At 42.4% G+C, this 23,488-nt stretch overlaps 1 protein-coding gene across 1 annotated transcript; it reads right to left on the bottom strand.

Moving 5' to 3' along the window:
* Positions 1 to 7,482: 7,482 nt before the first annotated feature.
* TNFAIP3 (TNF alpha induced protein 3) lies at positions 7,483 to 20,608 on the bottom strand. Its single transcript, XM_027888030.1, has 8 exons — positions 20,296 to 20,608; positions 15,937 to 16,127; positions 15,566 to 15,713; positions 15,199 to 15,369; positions 14,322 to 14,502; positions 11,942 to 12,852; positions 9,837 to 10,069; positions 7,483 to 9,159 (listed from the first exon to the last, which is right to left on the bottom strand). Exons 1-8 carry the CDS (start codon positions 20,606 to 20,608, stop codon positions 8,878 to 8,880), a joined length of 2,430 nt encoding a protein of 809 aa, XP_027743831.1. The 3' UTR covers positions 7,483 to 8,877.
* Between the last annotated feature and the right edge of the window lie 2,880 nt (positions 20,609 to 23,488).

Genomic DNA, 23,488 nt, shown 5'->3' with positions numbered 1-23,488 from the left:
CTGAGGAGAAGTAGTGAGTACTATTTCTCCAATTCTATGCAGAACAAACATATAAATGGAAGAAGTGAGAGGTTAATTACCCAGATATGCAAAGCATTTAAATACCTAACACCCATTGATTTCAGGAAGTACTAGTGGCTATAAGTTTTGTGTGTTTGTATGGTTTTCCCAGCATCAAACTGATTAGTGAGGAAGCTATGTAGAGACAGGCAATCTGCATATTGCCCTGATTTTCTAACTTTCTCCAAGAGGAATCATTGCCTTAGAAATGGGTTATGAGATTCATCTCATCAAACATGTCACCTTTACAGTGTAAACATCTACATCTGGACTAGTCATCTGGACACTCCTTTTAGTTAAGGAAGGGAAAGACAACACAGACAAATTCCAACTTCTGTGTCAGCACCGTAAAAGCGGAATACCAAAATGCAACCTACACCAGATGTGGTCATCCACTTACCCTTGCTATCCTGAGATTCACTGGAAAAAAATACAAAACATATCCAGGGGATTTCCAATCCTTGATGTTATCTTTAGAGTGTTCTAATTCAGTTTCAGAATAAAGAATTCATTTGTACTTTTTCTTGTGTCTACTTGCCTCTGCTTCATCCAGCTCAAAACAAGAAAGCTTATAGATTAAACATTTTCTGGCTGCACATGCCTACAAAATTATCATTTCCTCCTTTTAATGACCTCTGTGATGTCCTGTGATTATTTTTCGTTTATTATAGGCTTTTCTGGATTAATTTTATCTGCTGATGATATTTTCATCATTGCAGAATTAAAATAAAGATGTAGTCAATCTTTTATGCATTATCAAATATTTTTAAATAGTTTATGGCTTTTTGACAGGGGGAAAAGTAAGTTACAAAAAATGTGATCTAGCTAGACTTTTCCTGGAACTGAAAATATTTAATTACACCCTGAAACATAACAGAAAGAGCATGTTGATAAAAGGTTAGGCACAAACACAGTTCTGGCAGCCGGAATGCAGATGTTATTACTACAGGCTGAGACTTCACTGCAGAAAAGAAGAAAATAGGTGAAACTTACCCAGTAACTGCTGTTTGCTACTGGACTTTGTCGAGAGTTTAATTTGAAGTTGTTTACAAATAGGAAGTGCTATTAACTCGGAAGAATAAATACTGTGAAATTTGGAAGGTAGGCCCTTCAAAAAGCATGGCCTGACTTCTGCATTTCTACAGATAAATCCATCTGCGAGACAAAGAAGGCAAGCATAAAGGAGGAGCCTTAGGGGCTAGAAATTTTCAGCAAGCTGTGTTTGTGACCCTCACCTTCTCCAAAGCCCTGGGGAGCAGAGGAGTGTGACTGCTTTGGGATCTGGCTCACTGGTGGGAGCAAACCAAGATGCACTTAGATGCAGCATGATGGTGGGAAAACAGTGAAGCAGAAACCTCATTGCACTGCAAAGTGGAATCACGGGTACCTTGGAAAGTTGGCTAAAGCTGGAAATGCTGTCATCTACTTGGCACATGCAGATGTGGAAAATAACACAAAGCTCTGCATATAAAGATCGTATTGTTCCTGGTTCTATTTTATGGCAGGTTTCTCTTCTGGGAGGGAAGAGTCAGCTTGGATCAGAGGACAGACACATGGCAGTGAGGTAACTCAACATTGTGGCTGCAGTCAACTTAAAATGTGCCGACACGTCAACAAACCAAATCCTCAGAAAAAATTGTACCACTCTGAGGAGGACTTAGTGCACCATGGAGCCCCGAGAGGAAAGCTGATCCAGTGCAGGGGAGATGAGAAAAGATAAAGGTCTGATGCAACACCAAGCTGGCTGAACTGAAAGTTGTTAAATTAAAACATGAAACCCCGGTGATAAGAAATTCTGCCTTAACAGGTCCTCTCTGCTGAGTCTACAAAAGAAAAAGTGAGAGGGAGAAAATTCTGGTGATGAATATGTTAAATTTGACATTCATGCAGACTTAAGTTTGGCTGGGCCTATGGGGCCTGAGCTACATTGATAGTGTGAGTAATACATTTTGAACTTTAATGGTGCACACTTCTGATATGACTCAAATGCACAGGAGTGCCAGAAAGCATTGGAGCCTTTCCTGCCTCCAAGCAGCTGACCTGGCACCAACCTTCAAAGAGAAGAACTATGGCAGGGCTCATCATTTATTGTTCTATCACAACCACCAAAACTTCTGGTTTGTTTTTTTTTTTTTTCTTTTTTAAACTCTCTGAAAACGATAACGTTTTTCTTTTAGACAAATGTAGACTGGTCTAAACATGTAAATGGCTATGAAAAAGCCATGCAACATTATCCCTTTCTGTTAGTTTGGGCCTTAGTAATATATAAGTGAAAAATAATGTGACTTACTTCTTCCCATCAGTAAAAATGAGCTTTATCCTAATTGCCAGTAATAAGTTACAGGATAAATAAGCTATAATCTATCATGCTTAAATATGAGTTTGGGTACTTTTCTTGCCTTTTAAGTAGCTCTGTGTTAGGGACCACAGCAAAGGCTAAGACACCTAATTCCTATTAAACTCTAGTCAACAACAGAGACATGCATCTATTTGAATACAGAGACTTAACAACCAGGTCTCCTCAGATAGGCATGCCTTTGTGGCATGAGAATACCAACAGCAGCAATTTAGGGTGCATCTTTTCACTCCAGAAAGAATAAAAGGAACTAAGAGACTATTTTTATATGATTGATGGCCAAATCCCCATTTTAGTTATCCTACGGAGGGAAGTTGCAGACAAATTAAATTGTTAAAACTTTACATGTATATAAATGTAACTGGAATTTGCAGCAAGACCTTTAGCCAGCGTCACTGTAGTCCTTACTCTTCTGCCACCAGTGTCAGGCAACAGGAAATGAAATGAGTCCTGCAACAAATAATGTTAGCAAGTGGGATTTCTGACCAGATAACCTCATGCTGCACTATACTTCATGCTGTGACCAAATCCTGCCCACGGTGCTTAGCAGCATATCTGACAGAAGTCAGTAAGAAAAGCATTGGTTTCAAAGCACAAAGCACCACACTGAGTTGTTTTCCTCACAGCAGATCCCCAGCTCGCTGGCTTTGCTTTACATTGTAAATGAGAAGGGGATTTTGAGCCCTTCTTGTGACATGACCCTCAACAGTGGCTCTTTTAAAAAAACAGTACTGGCTGGGAATTGGACTAGCTTAAGATGTGCATTTGTATGAGCTCACAGGAATCTCTTGACATCAAGCCACAGAGGACAAAACCTAAGATCCCCTTTTCCCAGTAATTTACCAGGGGAAATCTAAATTCCTACCCAGTACCATGTATGGGTATTTGAGCTTAACTCCCCCCCAAAAAGGTGGTTGGAGAAAAACAGACAAACCAATAATGAAAAGAATCCTTGCTGTCAAAGATCAGAGATGGTGGGAGAGAGGAGAGGTTGCATACCTGATACTCACTTTAGAGAGGCTGGAGGAGGGGGCAGTCTGGATAGCATGCTGTAGGCTGTCTTTCAATATTAGACACAGGGATTTTTTTTTAAAATTAAGATTAGTACAAAAAGAAGTCATCACAAAACTCCCAAGCAAAATTACCTGCTCTTATTTTAGATTTCTGTTTGACAGACAGTACATTGGGGTTTTGGGTTATTTTAGTATAGATACATGTATATCTACATACAGGCTTTTTTCAATAGGCATTTGTCATCTTGACAAATGGAGATGCTGGGGCTGACCAGGTTTCCTACAGCAGCTGTTTCAAGTAAAAGGGCTGCAAGAGCCCTTGGCAAGTGTGCTGGTCTGCTGGGGCTGGACAGCTGTGGTTCAGACCAGACATCAGCAGTGGGCAGCTGCTGGAACCTGGGTAGACTCACTGAGTTGCCTTGACCACAGTCTGAAAAGTGATAACATTTGTACAGGTGCAGGATTGGGCTGTGAGGTACATCTAAATGTGTCCTACTACACTGAACAGATAGATGAATAACCTGTCTGAGAGCTAGTGGCAGTCTTCTCCAAAATAACCATGGATAATCAAGGAAAGGGGAATAACAATGTAGCAGCTCAGTTAAAGCACTTGCCTTTCTTACTAATCAGCTAGGACAGCCCTTCTCTGAACCAGGCAAGGGTTGATGCCATCAGTATTTATCACTGAAGTGGGGGAAAGTGTCACCACAGGAATGACTGAACAAGTTTAGTTTAGCCCATTGAATCTGCTCCCATCGGTGACAGATTTGCTGCACTTTATGTTAAATGTGGGCACCTGAGAAATGGAGTATTCTGATGCACTTCTAACTCCTGATTTTAAGGGGCCTTTGCAGTTTAATATAACCTGAAATTATAACCGTTCAGTGTTGTGGTTTTCTATTTCAATGGTCAATACATATTACACTATAATCTCCTATGCAGGATAAAATTATGCAGCTGCTGCTCCCCTGTGGCTCTCACCTGAACAAACCATGCATAATATCACTATGACAAACTCATGTGCACAAAATTATGCTCAGCATGAATATTTTTTGAGATTTATACGCAAAACACAAATCTAGCATCTAGACACTAGTAAAATCTTCACAAATCCCCTCAAATATTGCCTTTTCTCCTATGCCTATCACTGCCAGATAAGTGTGGTTTAACTGACTAAGACACTTTGGAAGAATGGGGTGGTATAGATTAGGACAGTCTGTAGAAAGTGCAGGGACATCAGGATGAAAGACAACTGGCAAAATGGCTATCACTTGTGATTTAATCAAGCACATAAAAAGTCAATATGAAGCCACTCCTACATTTATACTAACTCAGTCAAAGGCTTTTCATTTCCATTTATTTCATTCTTACTTGCTCCAGGCCATAAGTGGTCCAGCTGGAATCTGTACATCAAGCTGTATGGCAGGCAACACATGAAAGTTTCATCAAATCAGAGATCCTTTCCTCAAAAACCACTTCTTGACAACTACCTTGGAGAAGGATGGTTTGCCTGTGAGTCTGCCTGCAGCAAAGCAGCACCGCTGGTGCTTCAGGCTGCAGGTTCCCTCTATCTCCAGGTAAGTCTTCTGTTCCACTGTGCTGGGTGAGGGGGAGTACTGTGAGGGTGGGGATGGAAGCTGAACAAGTGCAGAAGGAAAGGCTGGAGAGATGACTGGTGACTGTTGCCTAGGGCTCCTGTGATACACACTTACATCAGTAGTTCAATGTCAGGTGTTTTCAGCCAACATGGTATGTGCTGTTTTGTGATCCCAGACCTATTAAGTGGCCTAGTACTTCAGAATACACCAAAGACTTGCTAAGCAGATTGCTGAAGTATCAAAAGAGAAATATATGTTCTCCCTGTACTACTGAAAATGTAGAAAGTGCTTTTTTTTTCTATATCATAAGTTATCTATGAATTGAGTGGTTAGATTCCTGAGAAATCAAAAAACATAGATAATATTCAGATCATCTCATATTCATCTAAAAGTATCCCTTCCCCCAATAAAATGAATATGTAAGCACAGCCTGCACGATAATTCCTTCCTGCACTGTGTTATAAGGAATTCCAATGCAATACAAATACTAATTTAGCCAATTGTTTCTTATTGGGATTGCTTAGCCTGGAGAAAAGGAGGTTCAGGGGAGACCTTACCATGCTCTACAACTACCTTTAAGGAGGTTGTAGCTGGGTGGGGGTCAGTCTCTTCTGCCAGGTAACGAGTGACAGAACAAGAGGGAATGGCCTCAAACTGCACCAAGGGAGGTTTAGATTGGATAATAGGAAAAAATTCTTCACTGAAATGGTTTTAAGGCATTGGAATGGGCTGCCCAGGGAAGTGGTTGGGCCACCATCCCTGGAAGTGTTCAGAAATGTGTCGATGTAGCACCTGGGGACATAGTTTAGTGGTGAACATGGCAGTGTTAGGTTAACGTCTGGAATCAGTGATCTCGGAGATCTTTTCCAACCTTAACAATTCTATATTAGTTTTGCCTTTCTGCTAAAAAAATAATGAATCTGTGTCTTAGCAAAGTGACTTCCAGAAGTTGTCACAAAAAGGGAGAACTCCAAATAAAAGTTCTCTCTTGCAGAACCGGAAGGTAAAAAACATTTGAACTTGAAGAGTTGTCTGGCCAAGGAGCAGAAAGCATCAAGTGGGTCAAAATACCCTAAGGACTTTAGGGAAATACCGGAGTATTTAAAAAAAAAAAAAAAAAAAAAAGGCCTCACTAGCTTTAATGTTCCCACACAAGTAAATCGCAAGAGGCAGACTGGGCACTCATTTACGTGGGAGTTTCAGAATGAGATCAGCCTCACGTGACTTGAAGGTTATGAGTAATGGGCCCAGAAAACAGCAGAGAAAAATCAGTGGGTTCTGGGGCATTTGATATGAAACCCTTTCTCTCTGCAGAAGTTGCAGTTAATAGCAACTCGAGTAAATCAGCCTCCTAACACTCAGGGTGTCACAATGGAGGTTCTGTCTTTTCAGTGATCAGAAGCTTATGGCTGCTGAGACTAGATCCCGTGAGCTGCCTCCAACTCCTGCTGCCTGGCTGCAGACATCCCTCCCAGTCTTTTCTCTCTCTTTCACTACTGAGGTGTCTGCCTGATGCAAGGTTCAATGAATCGCATGGGCATGTGAGTTGCATGAGTTGTAAAGAAGGGGGAAGTGGGGCACTGGTCAACAGAGAGTCAGATTTTGTAAAAGAGGAATATGCTTTAGAGATGTGGTTGGTAGGTCCAGCAGGCTCTGCTCTGGTGGGCTAACTTCTAGGTTGTGTGCTCTGAAAGAAGAGGTATGTGAGTGCAGAGGGAGCTGGACTATGGATTAAAGAGTTAATCAGGATAGACAGCAACTGGCCTGGAAAGATCATCCTCTTAGGAGGGGGTCCTCAGTTGCACAGAACCTTTTCAGCCCTGACTCATTTTTTTCTTTTGGGTCATAAGCAACACCCAAAATCGTGATAGTGTACAATACTGGCTGTCTAGGCAGTGTCTGAAAACACCCAAGTGCCACTACAGGATGTAAAGTGCAGAAATCTCCTGGCAGTGGGGCTCAGTTAGGCTGAGCTTGGGATGAGAACACCCCTTTCATGTACTACACCTTTCAGAGTGGCATTTAAGCACCTTTGGTTGGGAATCCCTGATGTAACTGATGCATGAACAAAGAAAGCCAAGCCAGTGTAGCTTAGGTTTCCTGGCAGCCTGCTCCTGTACCATCCACACTCTCCCATATCCCTACTTTGAGGGACTGAAAATTCTCTGCACCCACAGGAGTGCCCAGGAGTGCACCTCCTTATGCCCAGGTCCCTCAACAGTACCAAGAGCTCTTCCTGAGAGAACACTGACTTAGAGCAAGTTATCACCTCCTCGAAGCACTTGGCTACATCATCTGAATCAGGGAGCACTCAGTAATACAGTGAATGGTGGTACTGCACAGAAATGCTTCCTTAGGAGGTTGGTGTCCCATCCTCAACTGTGCTCTCTCTTTCTCGTCAGTACAAAAATAACAAGTTCAATCCTTAAATAATTTATTTCTGTATGTCAGAGAATGTTTTTCAATTATACATTTAAGTTTGTAAGCTTCAACACAAGAGTAAATATATATACAAAAAAAAATCCTAGTTGTGCAAATTTCAAATTGCATTGTTTCAAATAATATAAATATTTTAATAAAACATACGTTCACATTAAGGTTCACAAAATATATAAAATCTAACAGAAACAAGTAATGAGTTAATTTTTTTCTTTTTAAAAACTGTTTAATAACTAGAAAAAGATTCTAAACTTGAGAAGCAAGTTAGAAGAGGTACCACCTCCAAAATCATAGCAGCAAAACAGATGATGAAAACTTACAAGGTGTGAAAGAAGAGAGAAGCAGGTACCAGGCACAGTGGTAAAGGTGAGGTTGCTAGAGAAAGTATTGCAGATTGAGAAGTGGATGCACAAACTCCAGGAGTAAAATCTCAACCTTCAAGAACTCTGTTACTGAGTTCCAAGCTGTTTGCATGACAGAATCACATTAAGGATGACAGAAAGTGTGACAGAAATGGGGAGGGAGGATTCGAACAGCACATACATACTCCTTACAGTTGCAATGCAAGAGAGAGAAGAGTCACTCTTGTTTCAGAACTAAGGCTGAAGACAAAGGGCTTTGGGGGGTTTTTTGTCCATTGGAGGTAATTCCTTCCATGTGAGCGGGAAATGGCAGGATACGTTTTTCCCATCACATGCATTTCTTCTGTAATCACCTGTATTTCCACCTGTCTTGGTTTTGGGAAAGGATCTAAATGCTGGTTCGGTTAAGCATGTTGAAGGAGCAGATCAATGCTGGTCCTGTTTCTGGCTGCAGTTTGCTGAGGGCTCTGCAAACACAGAACTGCTTGCCGTGAACTCCCTAAATACCTATGGGAGCTCCCACCTTGTCAAACTCTGTAAGAACAACAGCAAGGATATGGACAAAGTTTCTTCAGACATCAACTGGAAGTTGCATCAGTCTGTCCTGGGGAATCCCGTCCAGGAAGCGCTTGCCTCTGACTGATGTATGAAGACATAAGGAGCTCCTGCATCTCCGACAGAAGACATAGCTCCTCGCTTAGGAGAAGGGGAGGTATTGAGAAAGAGGCAGAACTGGGAAGTTCTTTGGATTCAAAATGCTTCACACTTCCTCCTGGGAAGTCCAAGAATTAAATATGGCATTGTAGGAACTTAGTCACGAATGAGAGCTCTGTGTAGAAGGCAATGTGACCTTCTCAGCAGTCCTTGTATGCAGTGTTTAGAGGAAGTAGACATTTATTCCCATTCTTGGGAATAAACATGAACCAAGCAGACAGCTTATGTTTCCCCCCACTCTCCCATTCCCAGGACTGTGAAGTGTTTTGGACATAGCACCATTTCAGTGAAGGAAGTAGCTGGTATTGCTTTCTTGTTCCTTACCAGTTCCTCCTCTAGCCATAAATCTGTTTGAACTGGTAGCATTCATTGCAGTAGCCGTTGCACTTGGCATTGCCATAGTGATCACAGGCAGGGGCTCGGCAGCGCTGCTTTGGGGGCTCCTGTGCCGCCGGGTCCCTGGTGCTTCCTGATGGTGGGAGCTGACTAAGTCGCCGGCACTCTGGGCACAAGTCATCACTTCTGCAGGCCCGGTTGTTTCTACAGGAAGCCACAGCACACTGTCTCTTCTGGCTGCTCAGTGCTGCTCGCTGCACATCTCCATGCTGCCCCGTTCTCTTGAAAAATATTAAAATACATTGTCAGTTGCTGCGCTGGCAGTACAAATAGCTTTTCATTTACTTTCAATTCTGCTCGTGGTTTGTATAGGTAACCACTTGGGGGCTGTTTGCAGGCACCTGCTGCTTCTGGAACATGTAATACCAAGAGCCGAGTTCAGTTTTACCAAAGAAATTCACAAATTCTGTAATTTCTTAGGAACAAACGGGTTTTTATCTTTGGTAACAATTCCAAAAGGACCAAAACAAACCAAAATAAAGAAACCTTTCTGGAACAAAGACAATCCGTAATGAGCGCAATTAAAAAGGCAACTTGAAGTGAACTGAACCTCTTGATGCAGTTGTATACCTCTAAGGGTAAGAATGGAAATCCAATCAGCAAAACAAACCAACTGTTGGTGCAATTGCTTCCACTGAAATGGGATTTGCTCAGCTAGCAAAATCCCAGCTGAGGTAAAACTGAGCACAGCCATGACAACCCTAAACTGAGAATGACTTTTTAGGAGTGCTGCTCAGTTGCAGCAGAAAAAAAATCATGAGATGCTCTACGCTTATCTTTCCATGATACTTAGGATGCAGTCATTTGAGGATTTTCTAGTATGCATCCTGAGTTGTTCCCACAAGAGAAAAATATGCAGCGCTAAACAAGAGGAAGATTTTGAGGAGTTCACACTTACTTCTGTCTGTCTCACCAGCTGTTCTTCTGTCCTTCTGGCTTCCTGAAATCGCTGGTTCTGGGCTATAATGAAGCAGTTCTGGCAGTAACCCTCGAGCATTGTGCTGCCCAGGGTGCCACAGTCACGCCGCTGGCAGGACACAGTGTTACAGAAGCCAGCAGTGGAGGTCCCTGTCTGACCTCCGGCCAAAGACTTCCTCTGAGATCTCCTCTGGTGGCGTAGCAAAGCGCTATCTGTAATGCAGAGTACAGACAGGAGGAGTTTGAATGTGCCCAATCGATCTGTAGACCCAGAGCATCTATAAAAATCTCCACAGTCTAAAAATAAAAAAAAAATTAAAAAATCTGCTAGCCTCAAATATGGGGTTTTGGCAATCGTGAGACCTACCAGTTGGTATACCTTCCTTCATGTTACATAAATAAGGGAGCTAATACAGCCTGATTTTCATATCAGTTGTTGAAACGGATGATTTGGGAAAAACTTGCCCTAATTGGGAAACCTAGATCCCTTTGATTTCACCTTTGATTCCAGCATGTCACCTGTGACCTATTCTGACACTTTCCTTTCAGCCTCTCCCATTTCAGTCACATCAGATAATTAAAGTACAGTGGTACAGAGTTTAATGGGAAAAAGTGCATTATACTTTTTAGTCTCATGAAGAAATCTTATATATTCCACAATCAGAAGGAAAAAAAATTTCATTGTGAGCAACACTGGAAAATAAGCTATTGCAAGCCAGCACAGAAGTTCCCTATTCTGAAAGCATGTGGAAAGCTCAGTGTTGTGAAAGATGTCCCTGCCAATGGCAGAGGGGTTGAATTAGATGATCTTTAAAGGTCCAACACAACCCAACCTATTCTATGTTTCTACGTTTATATTGGCACACTTATCAGCAATGAAATAGCCTGAAGAGATAAGCAATTCTCTCTTACGTGTACCTTTCAGTCTCTATACCTAAGGGCTCTTTACCTATGTAACAGGGCAATAGCATGAAAGGTGAAGATTTAGTGCTGTGATTTATTCACAGACTATTACCTTTGTGAAGGTCAGCCTTTAAATATACATGTGCATGCACACACATGATATTACTAAGAAAGATTGCAAGGTATATTATAGCATTATTATATTATACACTTCTAAGTTACTCCAAAATACAAGCACATTATCCACAGTCAACTTCTACTTGCTCTGCTTATCAAGGCAACTACAGTGGTTACTCCAGAGCTAAACTGTTACATGCAGAACAGATACAGATCTTCAAATTCTTTGCAAGCTTTTTAAACACTCTGCTAACAAAACTGGTTTTGAGTACTGTCAATATAATAGCATTTCCCTCACTGACCCCTACAACTTGTCTAACTGTGAAGAAAACTGATACCAAATCATGATTGCAGTGGATGGTGGGGAGTTACCAAAACCCACCCGCTCTTGAGTTAGTTTTGCTTCCATTTAAGCTGAAAGGAACTTTTACAAGAGATTTCAGAGATTTCACACACCGTTGCCACATGCTCCTTTATGGGTGTGCTGGTTTTGGCTGGGGTAGTAAATTTTCTTCACAGTGGCTCATATGGGGTTGTGTTTTGGATTTGTGCTGAACACAGTGTTGATAATATAGAGATGTTTTTGTTATTGCTGGGCAGTGCTCACACAGAGCCAAGGCCTTTTCTGCTTTTCATACTGCTATGCTGGCAAGAAAGTGGGGGTGGATGGGAAATTGGGAGAAGACATAGCCTGAACACCTGCCTGCCCATGGCAAACAGCAAATTAATTCTTTGTTATGCTTTGCTCTGTGTGTGTGGTTTTTGCTTTCCCTTATAAACTTTGTCTCAACCCACGAGTTCTCCAGCTTTTACCATTTTGATTCTCTCCCCAGTCCTGCCGGTGAGGGAGTAAGCGAGTGGTTGTGTGGGGCTTGGTTGCTAGCTGGGATTAAACCACAACAATGGGATAATAACGGCCAGAAAAGCACCTTCTCCTCACTCTGCAACTCCTGCTCCACACTGCTCTCCCCTGCCCTTGTAGCACCCAGTCCACTTGGAGCTTCACAGTTCAAGGAGGCTGATCTGCAGCCAAAGTGTGCCAAAGCTCACTCCATGTCAACTTACCGTGGTTTTCTCTGTACTCAAAGAAACACAGTGTGCAAAAGCCCTCATTTTGTGATGTCCCAAAAAACTTGCAGCCAGGTTTCCTACAGAGGTTACCTCCCCTGTTCTCCCCAGGAGGCAGTGCTGGTGGTGGGGGCTCCTCACCACGGCTGTTGGGAGCCTGATGGCCGGAGTACTGGTGAAGGATCTGCAAGATCTGGGATGGGTCAGACGTTGATCTCTGGTGGCAGGTGGGCAGGAAAGCGGGGCTGCCATTTGAGGATTGCTCTGTAGACCTTTTGAAGCAAGTGCTGCATATGCCATTGAAGGTCCTGTTGGCCTTTTGACAGCACATTTTGCATGTGGCATAGTCTAAATGTCTCTGGTCATCCAAGTTGTTGCAAGGACCAAGCTGCCTGGAGTTGTAGCAGCGTTCGCACAGCCCATTGTGTTGCACGTTCTGTGTAAAGGGACAGTCTGGTGTCCTGCATTTCATGGCCGTGGTTTCGCTATATAGGAAAAGGCTCGGAGCTGTCGGAGGTGCGGAGCGAGGCTCTGTTACAGGCCCTTCAGATGGCCATCCCCCAGGTTCACAAATATCCCTGCGGGAGGTGCCCGACCCAGCTGCCTTCATTTTCTCAGGTGCTGCTTTGAAGGTCTGCTTTCTTCCGTTGTTTGCTTGGGACCTCTGCTCAAAGCATTCGTGGCAGTAGGGCTGGGTGTTCACAGACATGTAGAAAGGGCAATTCAGCGTTTCACATTTCATCTGTAAGAGGGAGAGCTGGGAAAGCGAGAGCTCCTGTTTGTTCCTGGAACAGGCCTCTCTTCTAGCAGGTTCTGCATTCTCCTGCCACTTCTTGTACTCGTGCTGTACCAGTTGAAAGTAATCTTCCACAAGGTTTATTTCTTTGGGGAGGTTGCCTTCATCTAACCTGACAGACAAAAATAGGAAGATTGCGTCAGTGGTCAAAAAGAGCAGATCGTGGGGGTGGAAGCAAATACAAGCAATGTGGGAAGGAAATGCGGATTTAATGCACATCCATTTTACTCAGACAGAATATCTGGTATGTTACACTGTTGCTGTAAATGGAAATAGTTTTAAAAGCAAGTGTTCAGTGATGGAGACTTTCACATTTAAAGAAATGTTCTGACACAATTCTAAACAGAAATATTCTTAAAAGGATGTTCTAGGTGAGGGTTTTCTGTCTAAGAGCTGTTTGCATGAAAGATATGGGTAATCCCTCACAGGTGAAAAGTCCCCCAAATCCTGAATATCTCTGAGGACTAGCTCAGCTGAGGAGAGATCAGAGTAGAAAACCCCTTTCTTCACCAGCCCACACTAAGAACAAGTCTTTAAAGCAGTGGGGTCAGCATTTCATGATGCAGTTTATCATTTATATCTGTATATCATTTATCAGTATATCTGCTTCTGGTTCTGCCCTATTGGATCTGTACCTACCTGCAGAATTCTTCAAACAAACTGTGGGGCTTCAGTGTGGTGTATGCAATGCTAGCACTCACCAAAGCATCCCTACTTTGCCTCTGGGAAAACCCCACACTGAAGATTCACCATGTCACAGTTGGTAGGATGAGGAGCTAACATCATTGGGAATACTCCAGAACACATCTACGCAGTGGCACTAGGGAAGCTTGTGTGCTACTCTATGTGTGCATATATCTTTTGGACAGAAGGGCTTCAATTTTCAAGGCTCCTAGAACAGAAGCAGCCAACAGTATAAAGATACCTCCCTGTGTGGTAATGGAAGCAAAGACAGAGGATATAGGGAGTCACTTCCCTCCAGCACTCAGGAGGGGACTGGCGGGACACTGCTGTCAGTGTCTACTAAGTATGAGAAGCTGATGGGTCCTGCCAGCTGCTCCCTGAGTGGTTCTGATGCTCAACCACCAGGGGGATAAGCAGAGATGCCAGTTCCTCCACTGGCACTGCTTCCTGCCTGCTGCTACACAGAGCAGCCCAGGGTGGGGAGGCATCTGTGATAAGAACATACCGCCGAGTACTTTCCCTAGGGCAGCCAAAATTACACCAACTGCCTGTTATGCAATGTGCCCTTACATAAAGCACAAGAGCTTGGCCTAACTAGTTCCTGTGTTTAACTGCATGTAATCAAGAAGTCACTGAAACTAATCAAATGGACTTTTTCTTCTAAAATACTAGTTTCAGTCTGCTAAGTCTGAACACATTTTTGCCTTTGAATTTGAGATTGGTCTTAGCTCATACAACTTCAAAACATGTCAACAGTAACGCAATGTTTCATATTTTAGAAAGTAAACATGTGGGCTTCTGTGGAAGGAAGGAAAAACCAAAAGAACACACTGGGCTGCCTGGCTTCTCCCACCTCTGTAAACAAGATAACTTTGAGGAAACAGGAATGGCACTCACTTTGCAGCATTAATTAGATGAGTTGTACCATGATCCCAGCCTTGCACTGGAATTTCTATCACTATCAAGTAGACTTTTAGCAGCTGCTCTTTCTCCTTCTCTTCTGCATCTGTCAGAAAGTGCACACTTAAATCCTCAAATCTGCCTTGTTCATTGGTGACCAGAGGTACAGCCCGGATTTCTGTAGGGAAACAAGATGGATTAAGACATATCCACTAGATGCAACACAGAGACAAGACACACAACAGAGATCACCCCACTGCTGACAAATTTTTGAGAGAGAGGAGGACAGCTGGCCAGAGCAATCAGTTTCTATACAGTACCACTGGAGGAAGTTGCAAACTCAGCCCCATCCCACAGTAGTTTTACTGTCACCATAGCAATTTTCTTCTCCATATGAGCAATGTTGCAGATCTTAGTTTGTTATATCTTCCATGGGATTATGCTGTAACCTGAACCTAGAGAACTGCTATCCACTCACAAGAGATGCTTTAAAAAAGGCAAAGCATATAGTTCATTATCCCTGCCAGGCAGTGGTACAGTGCTGTGAGACTGCATCCTTTGAAGCTTCTTCTCTTGTGATGTGGTGTGGAAAGAAGGCCAGAACACAATGAAGCAGAGGCCACTGTAATTCCAGCCTGCAAGCAGGTGAGCTGTACTCTTCTTTCAACCAAAAGTTTGAAGGAAACCTTTAGTTTCTATTCAGATTTACAAAGCTGTTCCTGCTCACATTTTAAGAACATATTTCAAAGGAATCTTTTACATCTATTTAACTTCAAAAAATCTAATCTAAGCCAGATCATATTTTAAATGTTTTATCAGAACAATGGTATCAAAGAAGGGACATAAATACCAAAATGAGATGCCTGAAAAATACCTGGCCCACTGTCCTTCAGAGTCACCAGTGGTGTAAAATGCATGTTGTCATAGCCGAGCACAATGGGGTATCTGTAGCATTCTTCAGGTGGCCAAAGGAGAGGCAAGTAAACACCACCAACGTTCAGAGGAGCAAAACTGGAGCCTGACTCTAAACTTCTCACCACTTTATCTGCATCAGGAAGAAAACACAAATAAACACAAATAAATATGTGCTACAGGCAAGAGAAAACATATTCTGGGTGTTTTAGAAAAATTCCCGAAAAATCCCTGTTCTGAAATGTATCTACCTGAAAACAACAATTATTGAGTAAGATTACTAACACAGCACAGAGTAACATGGTGAGATGACTGGAGAGGCAACTCACCTGCAAGAACAATGACTGGCCTTCTGAGGATGTTAGCAAGGATGAAGATGTGGATTTCTTCCAGTGCATTATATGGAAGCCTGTTTTGAGCCCCAGATATTTCTGGAGAGGTCATTTCAATGAGGTATTCCCACTCCTCCTCCCAGTTCTGAGGAAAGAAACAGCCATCAGCAATGATTCAGACATGGAAGTCGGGAACCAGCTGCAGCACAGCAATGCTCAAATAATCACATTTTCCCATTTACTTCAAAGGAAGACTATTTCTGTTCTCCACTAATGGCAGAATCCATGAAGCCAAAAAGCAGACAAAGTCAGCAAGGCAATGCTGGCGAGCACTCAGAAAACAGCACCATTCCCTCAGGCCGCCTTACCCGGGTGTCATAGTGGAGTCCTGTTTCTACAAACTCCTGGGATTTAATAGCCTCCCGCTGCCAGCGGAGCTTGAAGTTCCGTGTGTCAATCTCCCTGAGAGCACTGAACAATGTTTTTCTTAAGACAAGGTCGATATCTTCAATACCCCACATGTACTGTGATGCAGCATGCATGAGGCAATTTCCATCACCTGCAAAAAAAGAGAGTCCATTAGCCTTAAATGGCTACTTGAATAAAACCCCACAAGTGCATGGGATGTAGAATCACACTGCACACATGCATATTCCCTGTGCACTTCTCTCTAAGCCTCAGACAGAAGGGTTTTAACAAGAAGACCACAGCTGTGATCTCTGTTCAGAGACAGAAAGGAAAAAAGTCCCCTCTCAATTGGTTTTGACCCTGCACTAGCCAATGTTAAGCTGCCATTGAGCACTGCCCTTTACCTATCTGACTTAACTTTGACTGGTATCATGAATTAAATTTTGGGGTCAACTACAAATGTCAAACAGTTGAAATAGCTTTTAAACACAACAAAATCACCTTAAAATTACAAAAAACATGTAAATCTCCCTCATCAGTGTTTATACAAATATACACCAAATGTCACAGGGTTGCGATAATGGAAACCACTAAGAAAATATAGTAACACCAAGCCTCACATCCCCTGATGAGCACTGCTTGGCATTTGGCTGTGACTGATGAAGGAATTGTAATAAAAAAAAGAAAGAAAGAAAAGAGCAGGTGATTATGTAAAGTAATCATAGGAACACCTCTTGCCTTCATGGAAACGATAGTATGCTGGGATGTTACACATATTATTTAGAGGGCTGTTATTTTAAAACACAGAATTAAAACTAAAAAAATGAAAAAGACTTATCTGATTTTCATTTACATAACCTCTTTGCATTAGAATAAAATCCTCCAGAAGGAAGGAAAGTGATGTTCCGCAATTTCAGAGGGGAAGAAACTGAGAATCAGAGGAGGTAACTAACTTAATTAAAAGGTGGTACAAAATATGCCTATGGCTGGGTTTCAAATTCTATCTCTAGCCATCTTCAATAGGGAATGTCTCCCCTGAAAGGGAGACATCAAGAATCATTACTGTCATATCCTCAGACTCAAAACTAGGTCTGATGTTTACTACAGTGGTAAATAGATTCGCCCAATGCTAAGCAACAACAGTGATTTTCTTGGAATAGAGGATATCAACCCTGATAAAGCTACTAGATTTTTCCCAAATGGGAAAAAAACCCCCCCACACTCAAAGAACTCCCACAAAAGAATTAAACCCAGTTTGCCACAGACATTATGAATTCAATTACACCATTTGCCAACACTTTTGTTACTTTTTCTGTGAAACTTCAGAGAAAAACGTACAACACAACCCAGATCCTGAAAGAGATATAATTCAAAATCTACTCAATACTTCATAAATTGTTATGGGATTGGTGCATATCAGATTCCTGCTGCTGCTTTCTGGTTTTTGAATGCTGTCTTGCAAAGCTTACTTCAATCTGCAGGCTGCTTACTTGAGCTCAAAAACCGGGGAACAACGTTTAAAACAGAAAAATTGACTGGGTTTCCTTCTGACCAAGAAAGATGACATATTAATCCCATTAAAATTTTCCCTTTGCAAAATCTAGAGCAAAGATAAGATTAATTTTTTTCTCTCTCCGAGAGCTCACTTTCAGTTCTTTATTGAGAAGCACTGCCCAAAATTCCTTACACAGCACTTGGAATTCCCCAACACCGTTTGACTAGCAATTGAGCAACAGTTGTACTTTTTGTTCTGCTGCGTGCAGAGCTGCGCAGTGAAGCCTCCCTCGGACTTTCCCAGGGGGTGTGGCTGGGTGAGCTGGAATGAATGCCAATTCATTATACAAGTGAAATCACTACAGCCAATAGATGCTGGAATTTTCAAATTAAAAAAAAAAAAAAAAAGAAAGAAAAAAACCCAAACAGTTTCGATTTTTATACCTCCTACTGCTCTCCTTCCATCCTCACTTAAGATGCCTGCAAAGAAATGTGTGGTGATTCAAAAGGGCTTTTTTAATCAAAAAACCCCACCACTCCACAGACTTACAAACGTATTAGGTAAAATATACATCAAAAGATCCTGTAGGAGATACTTTCTCTGTTTTCAACAACTACAACCTTCAGCAGAAAAAAACCCAGAATTTTCTGAAGAAAGCCCACTGCTGATTGAAAGAACTAATATATTCCTCCCACATCTATGGGTTAAGCAGCTAAATGCTTAAAAAAGTACTCTTCATGCCACTTTGGAGAAAAAAAATGTTATTTTCTGGGATAATACAGGTCTTCTCCAGGCTTCTGCCCTTCTCTTTCAGAGATCCTCTCCAGTTTAATCTACCTTCCTTCTCATGCAAAGATCCTTCAATGCAACTACTTTGCATAAACCACAGGTTCCCAAAGCCATTCCTTCTACCCATGCCATTAATGACCCTGAAACACTGAATTGAAGCCAAGTTTCTACTCTGCGCAGGGTACAGAGAGACCACAAACCAAGTCCTTCCTTTGCCTTCCCTCAACCCACCCTAGCACTTCAGCATCTTGTATACTGGTGCTCCTGCTCATGGGCGGGATCCAAGTCCACACTGTTCCCATGTGTAACACTGGTCGACTGTCATGAGACAAAGAAAGAGGTCAGTGTTGCTGAATATAACCTTGTTAGCAACAAGGGTCCATCTAGGCAGTGTTAACCCCTACAGGATTTGTATTGACAGAAGATGAGAGATTCTAAAACCATTACTCTTTGCCCTGGGCAAAAATAATTGTGCATATTGTCCATTTTCCTAGTAAATCTCTTAGAGTGTACTTCCTGAGGTGAAGTTTTGAAGATGCAACACTTGATGATACTGTCCCAGTACCTATAAAGCACTGCCTACAACTCCAGTCCTTCCAGAAGTTTAAGATTCCACAACCTCTGTGCACAACCTTAATTAGTCATGAGAATCTTACACCAGTGCAGAGGCCACCAGAAGGTCAGTGACTCTACAACAGTTACAGAGGCGTACATCAGGATCAGGCTCTTCTAGGTCGGGATGGTGACATCTACTAAGTGGGTCTATTCTTATGGCTTCTGTACAACACAGCTGTGTACTATCAGACTGAGAAACATGGCAGAATATGGGATGGGAACAATGTGGACTAGGAAGATAAGGGCAACGTGTATATAACAGATATGAAAAGAAGTATCCACAGAACACAACATGGACTTCAACAAGGCTGCAGGTCCACCACATCCAGTGTTTCTATAACTGCTTGATCTGCTCCTTAAGAAAATAATATGTATTTTCCATCTTCTTGGAGTCCTCACAGTCTCAGTCTGTCCTTCCTGGTTTAGAGCAGCCTGTCCTGTAAGGAATCCTGAGTCCAAGTTTGCAGCAGAGTGACCACAAGTCACAGCATTACTGAATCTTTCCTCCACTGAATGTGAAATGCCCAGTGACTCTTACAGTCATGTGCCAAAATTTCCTGCTCAAGGCTGTGGACAAATGTAACCTGTTCAGGAAATCTTTGCACTACTGCTGTATTTTTTCACTTACAGCACTTGATGCAATACACACACAGCAACCCAAAAGCCAAGTCCTAAAACCAGCACTGACTGTTGAAAGAAAAGGGCGCTGCAAACTTTGTGTTGCACAAGAATGGCTATCAGTCACACACATGGGAGGTACCAGTGAGCCTTGAGGGAAGGTGAGAGCTGGCAAACTTCCAGCAGGTAGCTGAGGATGAGGGAGCTGGCCAGGTGCAGGGTGCTGACCCCAGGGACGGCAGTGTCAGGTTCCCAGAGGCTCCCTGTTCAGAACACTCCTGCTGGCACTGTTGTTAAAGCTGGATCAGCAAGCAAACCTTGCCTGACAGTTACTACAGCAGGGCTTATGGAAGGATATTAGCTTTTGCTATATATACACAGGAATGCAACTCAGTCACTCAAAGCATCTGAAGTCTCCCCTTGCCTGGCATTAAAGGACGTTCAGCACTTCCGACAGGGCAGCCAACACAACCAGTCAGATTCATGGAAAGGCAATGGGTTGCAAGTCAAGTTTCTCCACCTTACTTGACTCTGAAGTGCCAGAGGTTACTGACACTGTGAAAATATCTGTGAAATGTCCATGCTGTTCACAACACTATGGTATGGGCAGGGGTCTGCTACAGCCTCAGGGCAGTACATCATGTGGAAAGAATTTTAGTTTACAAAACTAAGATTAAACGGCCTCACATTTTTAAAATCATGCACTTCTCTTTCAGTAATGTGGACTCAGACGCTATTAATAAAGATGCTACATTCATCTTACCCATTTTACTGTGAGTGCAAAGACCTGCTCCTAACTTACCATTAGTCTTCAAAGGAACAAGTCTCCGAACTTCCATGCACCAGTTGAGCTTCCTCTGGCGCTCCAGTGAAGTCTGGGTAGCCTGGTCAGTCAGGGACTTCTGAAGCGTTTCCCGAAACTGAGGACAAAACTGGCACATTCTGAACATTTCTATGGTGTATCTGTGCATAGTCCTGAAGTGGTGAATTATTCCACTGGGAGGCTTGACTAGATCCTCAGGTGTCCTCTCTCTGATCTTCATAGCCTTCAGCATATTGCTCTGATACAAAGCTTGAGGAAGGATGTGTTGGCCAGCCATGTTTCTAGAAGACATCTGAAATGAAAAAGGATCCTTTTATTGGCATGTTAGTGTCCTTGTATAACAGTGGCACTTTCAGAGGCTGCAGTTTTGCCTAAAACAAGCACAGAGTAGATGCAGTCCAACTGAGCCTTTCATGGTTTTTAAAATTCATATTCACTAACTTTTCTGCATTACTCAGGTACAGACACTGACCAGCTTATCCCACTCAGTTGCTGCCATAATTTACTGAGATATTAAAGATAATTTATTCATAACCAAGGAAATTGCATCATCACTCAAAAAAAAAGCATTTAAATCAAAGTAAGGATAAAAGAAGGCAAGATCAAGGGAAGGGAAAATTATCCTGGGAACTTGACTAATTGATAATTGCACAGTGTAATCCCATACAAACTTGCTGAACTTTCAGCACGTTTCAAGCTCTTGTTTTGATAACGTGCCAAAAAAAGCAGATAATGACCATTTCAGATTTTGTCAGCCCATACATTCTGAGAAGTGATGGTCAGTAGAGTAAGAAAAAGCCCAAAGAATTGCAAGCTCTGCTAATTATCCGTCCCATACTTACAGTGGCCAAATATGGTAAATGAGGAATTTGTCGCAAAGCAAGCACTCAAGGGCAGATTTGTGTTACTATTCTTGAGGCTGTTTATATTTTGTGAGTGGAAGAGCTACTGCACTGAGGTTCTTGTGCTGTGTGTGGGGGTGCAGACTGTAGTGCCACTATTACTCAGTGATAAGTCAACACAGCTGAAAAAGCATTTCCACTTGGCTCAAAAACCCCAATATTTTTCCATAGTAGGACATATAAAGTTTACTGCCCTGCATCCCTTTCTTCAGTGTCTCTGGCCTGATGGGCTACAGCAAGAAGAACATAGAAAAAAGACCCCACAACCCTGAAACTGTCTACACTCTCTGAAATACTTATTCATAGGACACTAACTTTGTGGCTAGCTAGAACCAAATGTAAGAACCACATCCCCCCAAACTCCCGTGCACTACAGTAACAACAGCAACAACAACAATCTGCTTTTGCATAGAGAGATTCTCCATGCTGTCCACATACATTATTGCTCTGTTTAAAAACAAAGCCAAATTTGTATCAAGACAAATAGAAGTATGCATGCCTAACATTGTTTAGAGTCCAGCTAGTCACATTAGGAGAACCCACCACTGTGATTATGAACCTAGGGAAAAATATCAAGCCATAAGTGCATATTAAGATCTGGACATCAATAAAGGGAAGAAGCAACTAAAAATTGTTTATGCAACTATTGGGAAATTTTCTCATGGAGCTAGGAGTCTGGAGGGCTACAGAGAGGAAGAAGGACATGAATCTGATGGACTGACTGGGAAGGTACTCTCAGATCTCTGGAGGCAGAAGGCCCCTCTTGCACAGAAGGACTTCAGCACATCCTTCTCCACATGGAAACAGTTGCTCTCTCCTCCCAGACACATCCACTGTCAACATACACCTCCAACCGCCCAATCAAAGTGCTGGAAAAAACCCTCCCAGGGTAAGAGGGGACCTCAAACTCCTGGTGCCAAGAGCTGACCTCTATAACCTCTCTGAGAACCAGATGATGGAGAGATACAGTGGACATCCTGTCAAGCCCCAAACAGAGGCAGTTAAAAACAGGTGATGCTGCCAAGTCCTCCCTACTTCAGGGCAACGTCATTCACGTAGCGTTTCCTCTGCATCTGTAAGAGCACTAGGGACAGGGCTCAGCGCTGTCACATCTTGCAACATGAGGAAAAGCTTTCCTTTTAGGTAATAAAGATGGCATATTCTTATAATTCGTCCACCAGCATACAGCCTTAAAATGGAAACAATACATTTTCCCATCCACAGTTTGACACATGCTATTTATCTAATTCTGTATATAAATGTGTGGATGATTCTAAAAAGAAAATATAAACAACCCCTTACTAATCTGTATAATAAAGAGAGCTATATTTCGCCGGAGATGACCAAATTGCTTCCTTGTGTAAGTAGAGACACCAAGTCAATGGGACTTTTTTACACAAATAAAGACTGATCACGTGATTAACCACTACCAGCATAGATCCTTGAAAGGGTTATTTCCAGCCTTAACTAACAAAAAGTACTGAATTTACAGAAGCATTCACTGAAACTACATTATTTGATAACATGTTTTACAGATATATTTTCCCCTCCCCACGTGGAAATTACTGTCTATGCTATTTGCAGTCATTAAACATCAATCAAGGCAAAAGCCAAGCAACCCTTATTTTCAAAATCAATGTGATGAGAAAAATAGAACTCAACAGCCATCTAAGCTATAGATTTAAGTCAGAAAACAGAGCTACAGTTGTATTAGTTTACTGTACCGTGTGCTATGCAACTTTAAACTTTTGACAAGTAATGACTATGAATTCCCAGAAAAAAACAGCTGTAAACAATGATTAGAAACAGCATCCTTTCTGAACATACAATACTGAGGATGCTGGGCTCGGGAAAGCTGAATACTGTTCTGAGATCTGCCAGTGGTTTCATAAAGTTATTTTTATTTTCTGCCCTCCATCTGAAAACTGTCAATAATAAACTTCTCCGTAAAGTGCTAAGACTCACAAAATAAACATGCTTAATACCTCTTCAGCGTCCACGGATTTCTCTGCCTAAGTCTTTGCTCGGTACAAAACAAAGCATAGTATTACTCTTCACCAGATAAGGAGATAAGGACTGAGGCTGTTTTATATCCCACAGGACTGATTTACACACAGTAAGTGTTCCGCGTTCTTAGTACCCCGACCTACTGCTCTGCTGGAAGCTGGGTATGCAAGGTGGAAAGGACGTGATCCCGCCCGCCAGCTTCCCAGGGGAAGGAGCCCCGAGCTGCAGGACGGATTTCCCAGCCCGCGGCCGTGCCGCCGGCG

The sequence above is a fragment of the Empidonax traillii genome, unplaced genomic scaffold (assembly GCF_003031625.1).
Source record: "Empidonax traillii isolate 1590-97213 ecotype Southwest subspecies unplaced genomic scaffold, ASM303162v1 scaffold229:size1690559, whole genome shotgun sequence".
NCBI classification, from domain to species: domain Eukaryota; kingdom Metazoa; phylum Chordata; class Aves; order Passeriformes; family Tyrannidae; genus Empidonax; species Empidonax traillii.
Note: the sequence above shows the minus strand (reverse complement) of the source record. Positions and strands in the feature narration are given on the sequence as shown.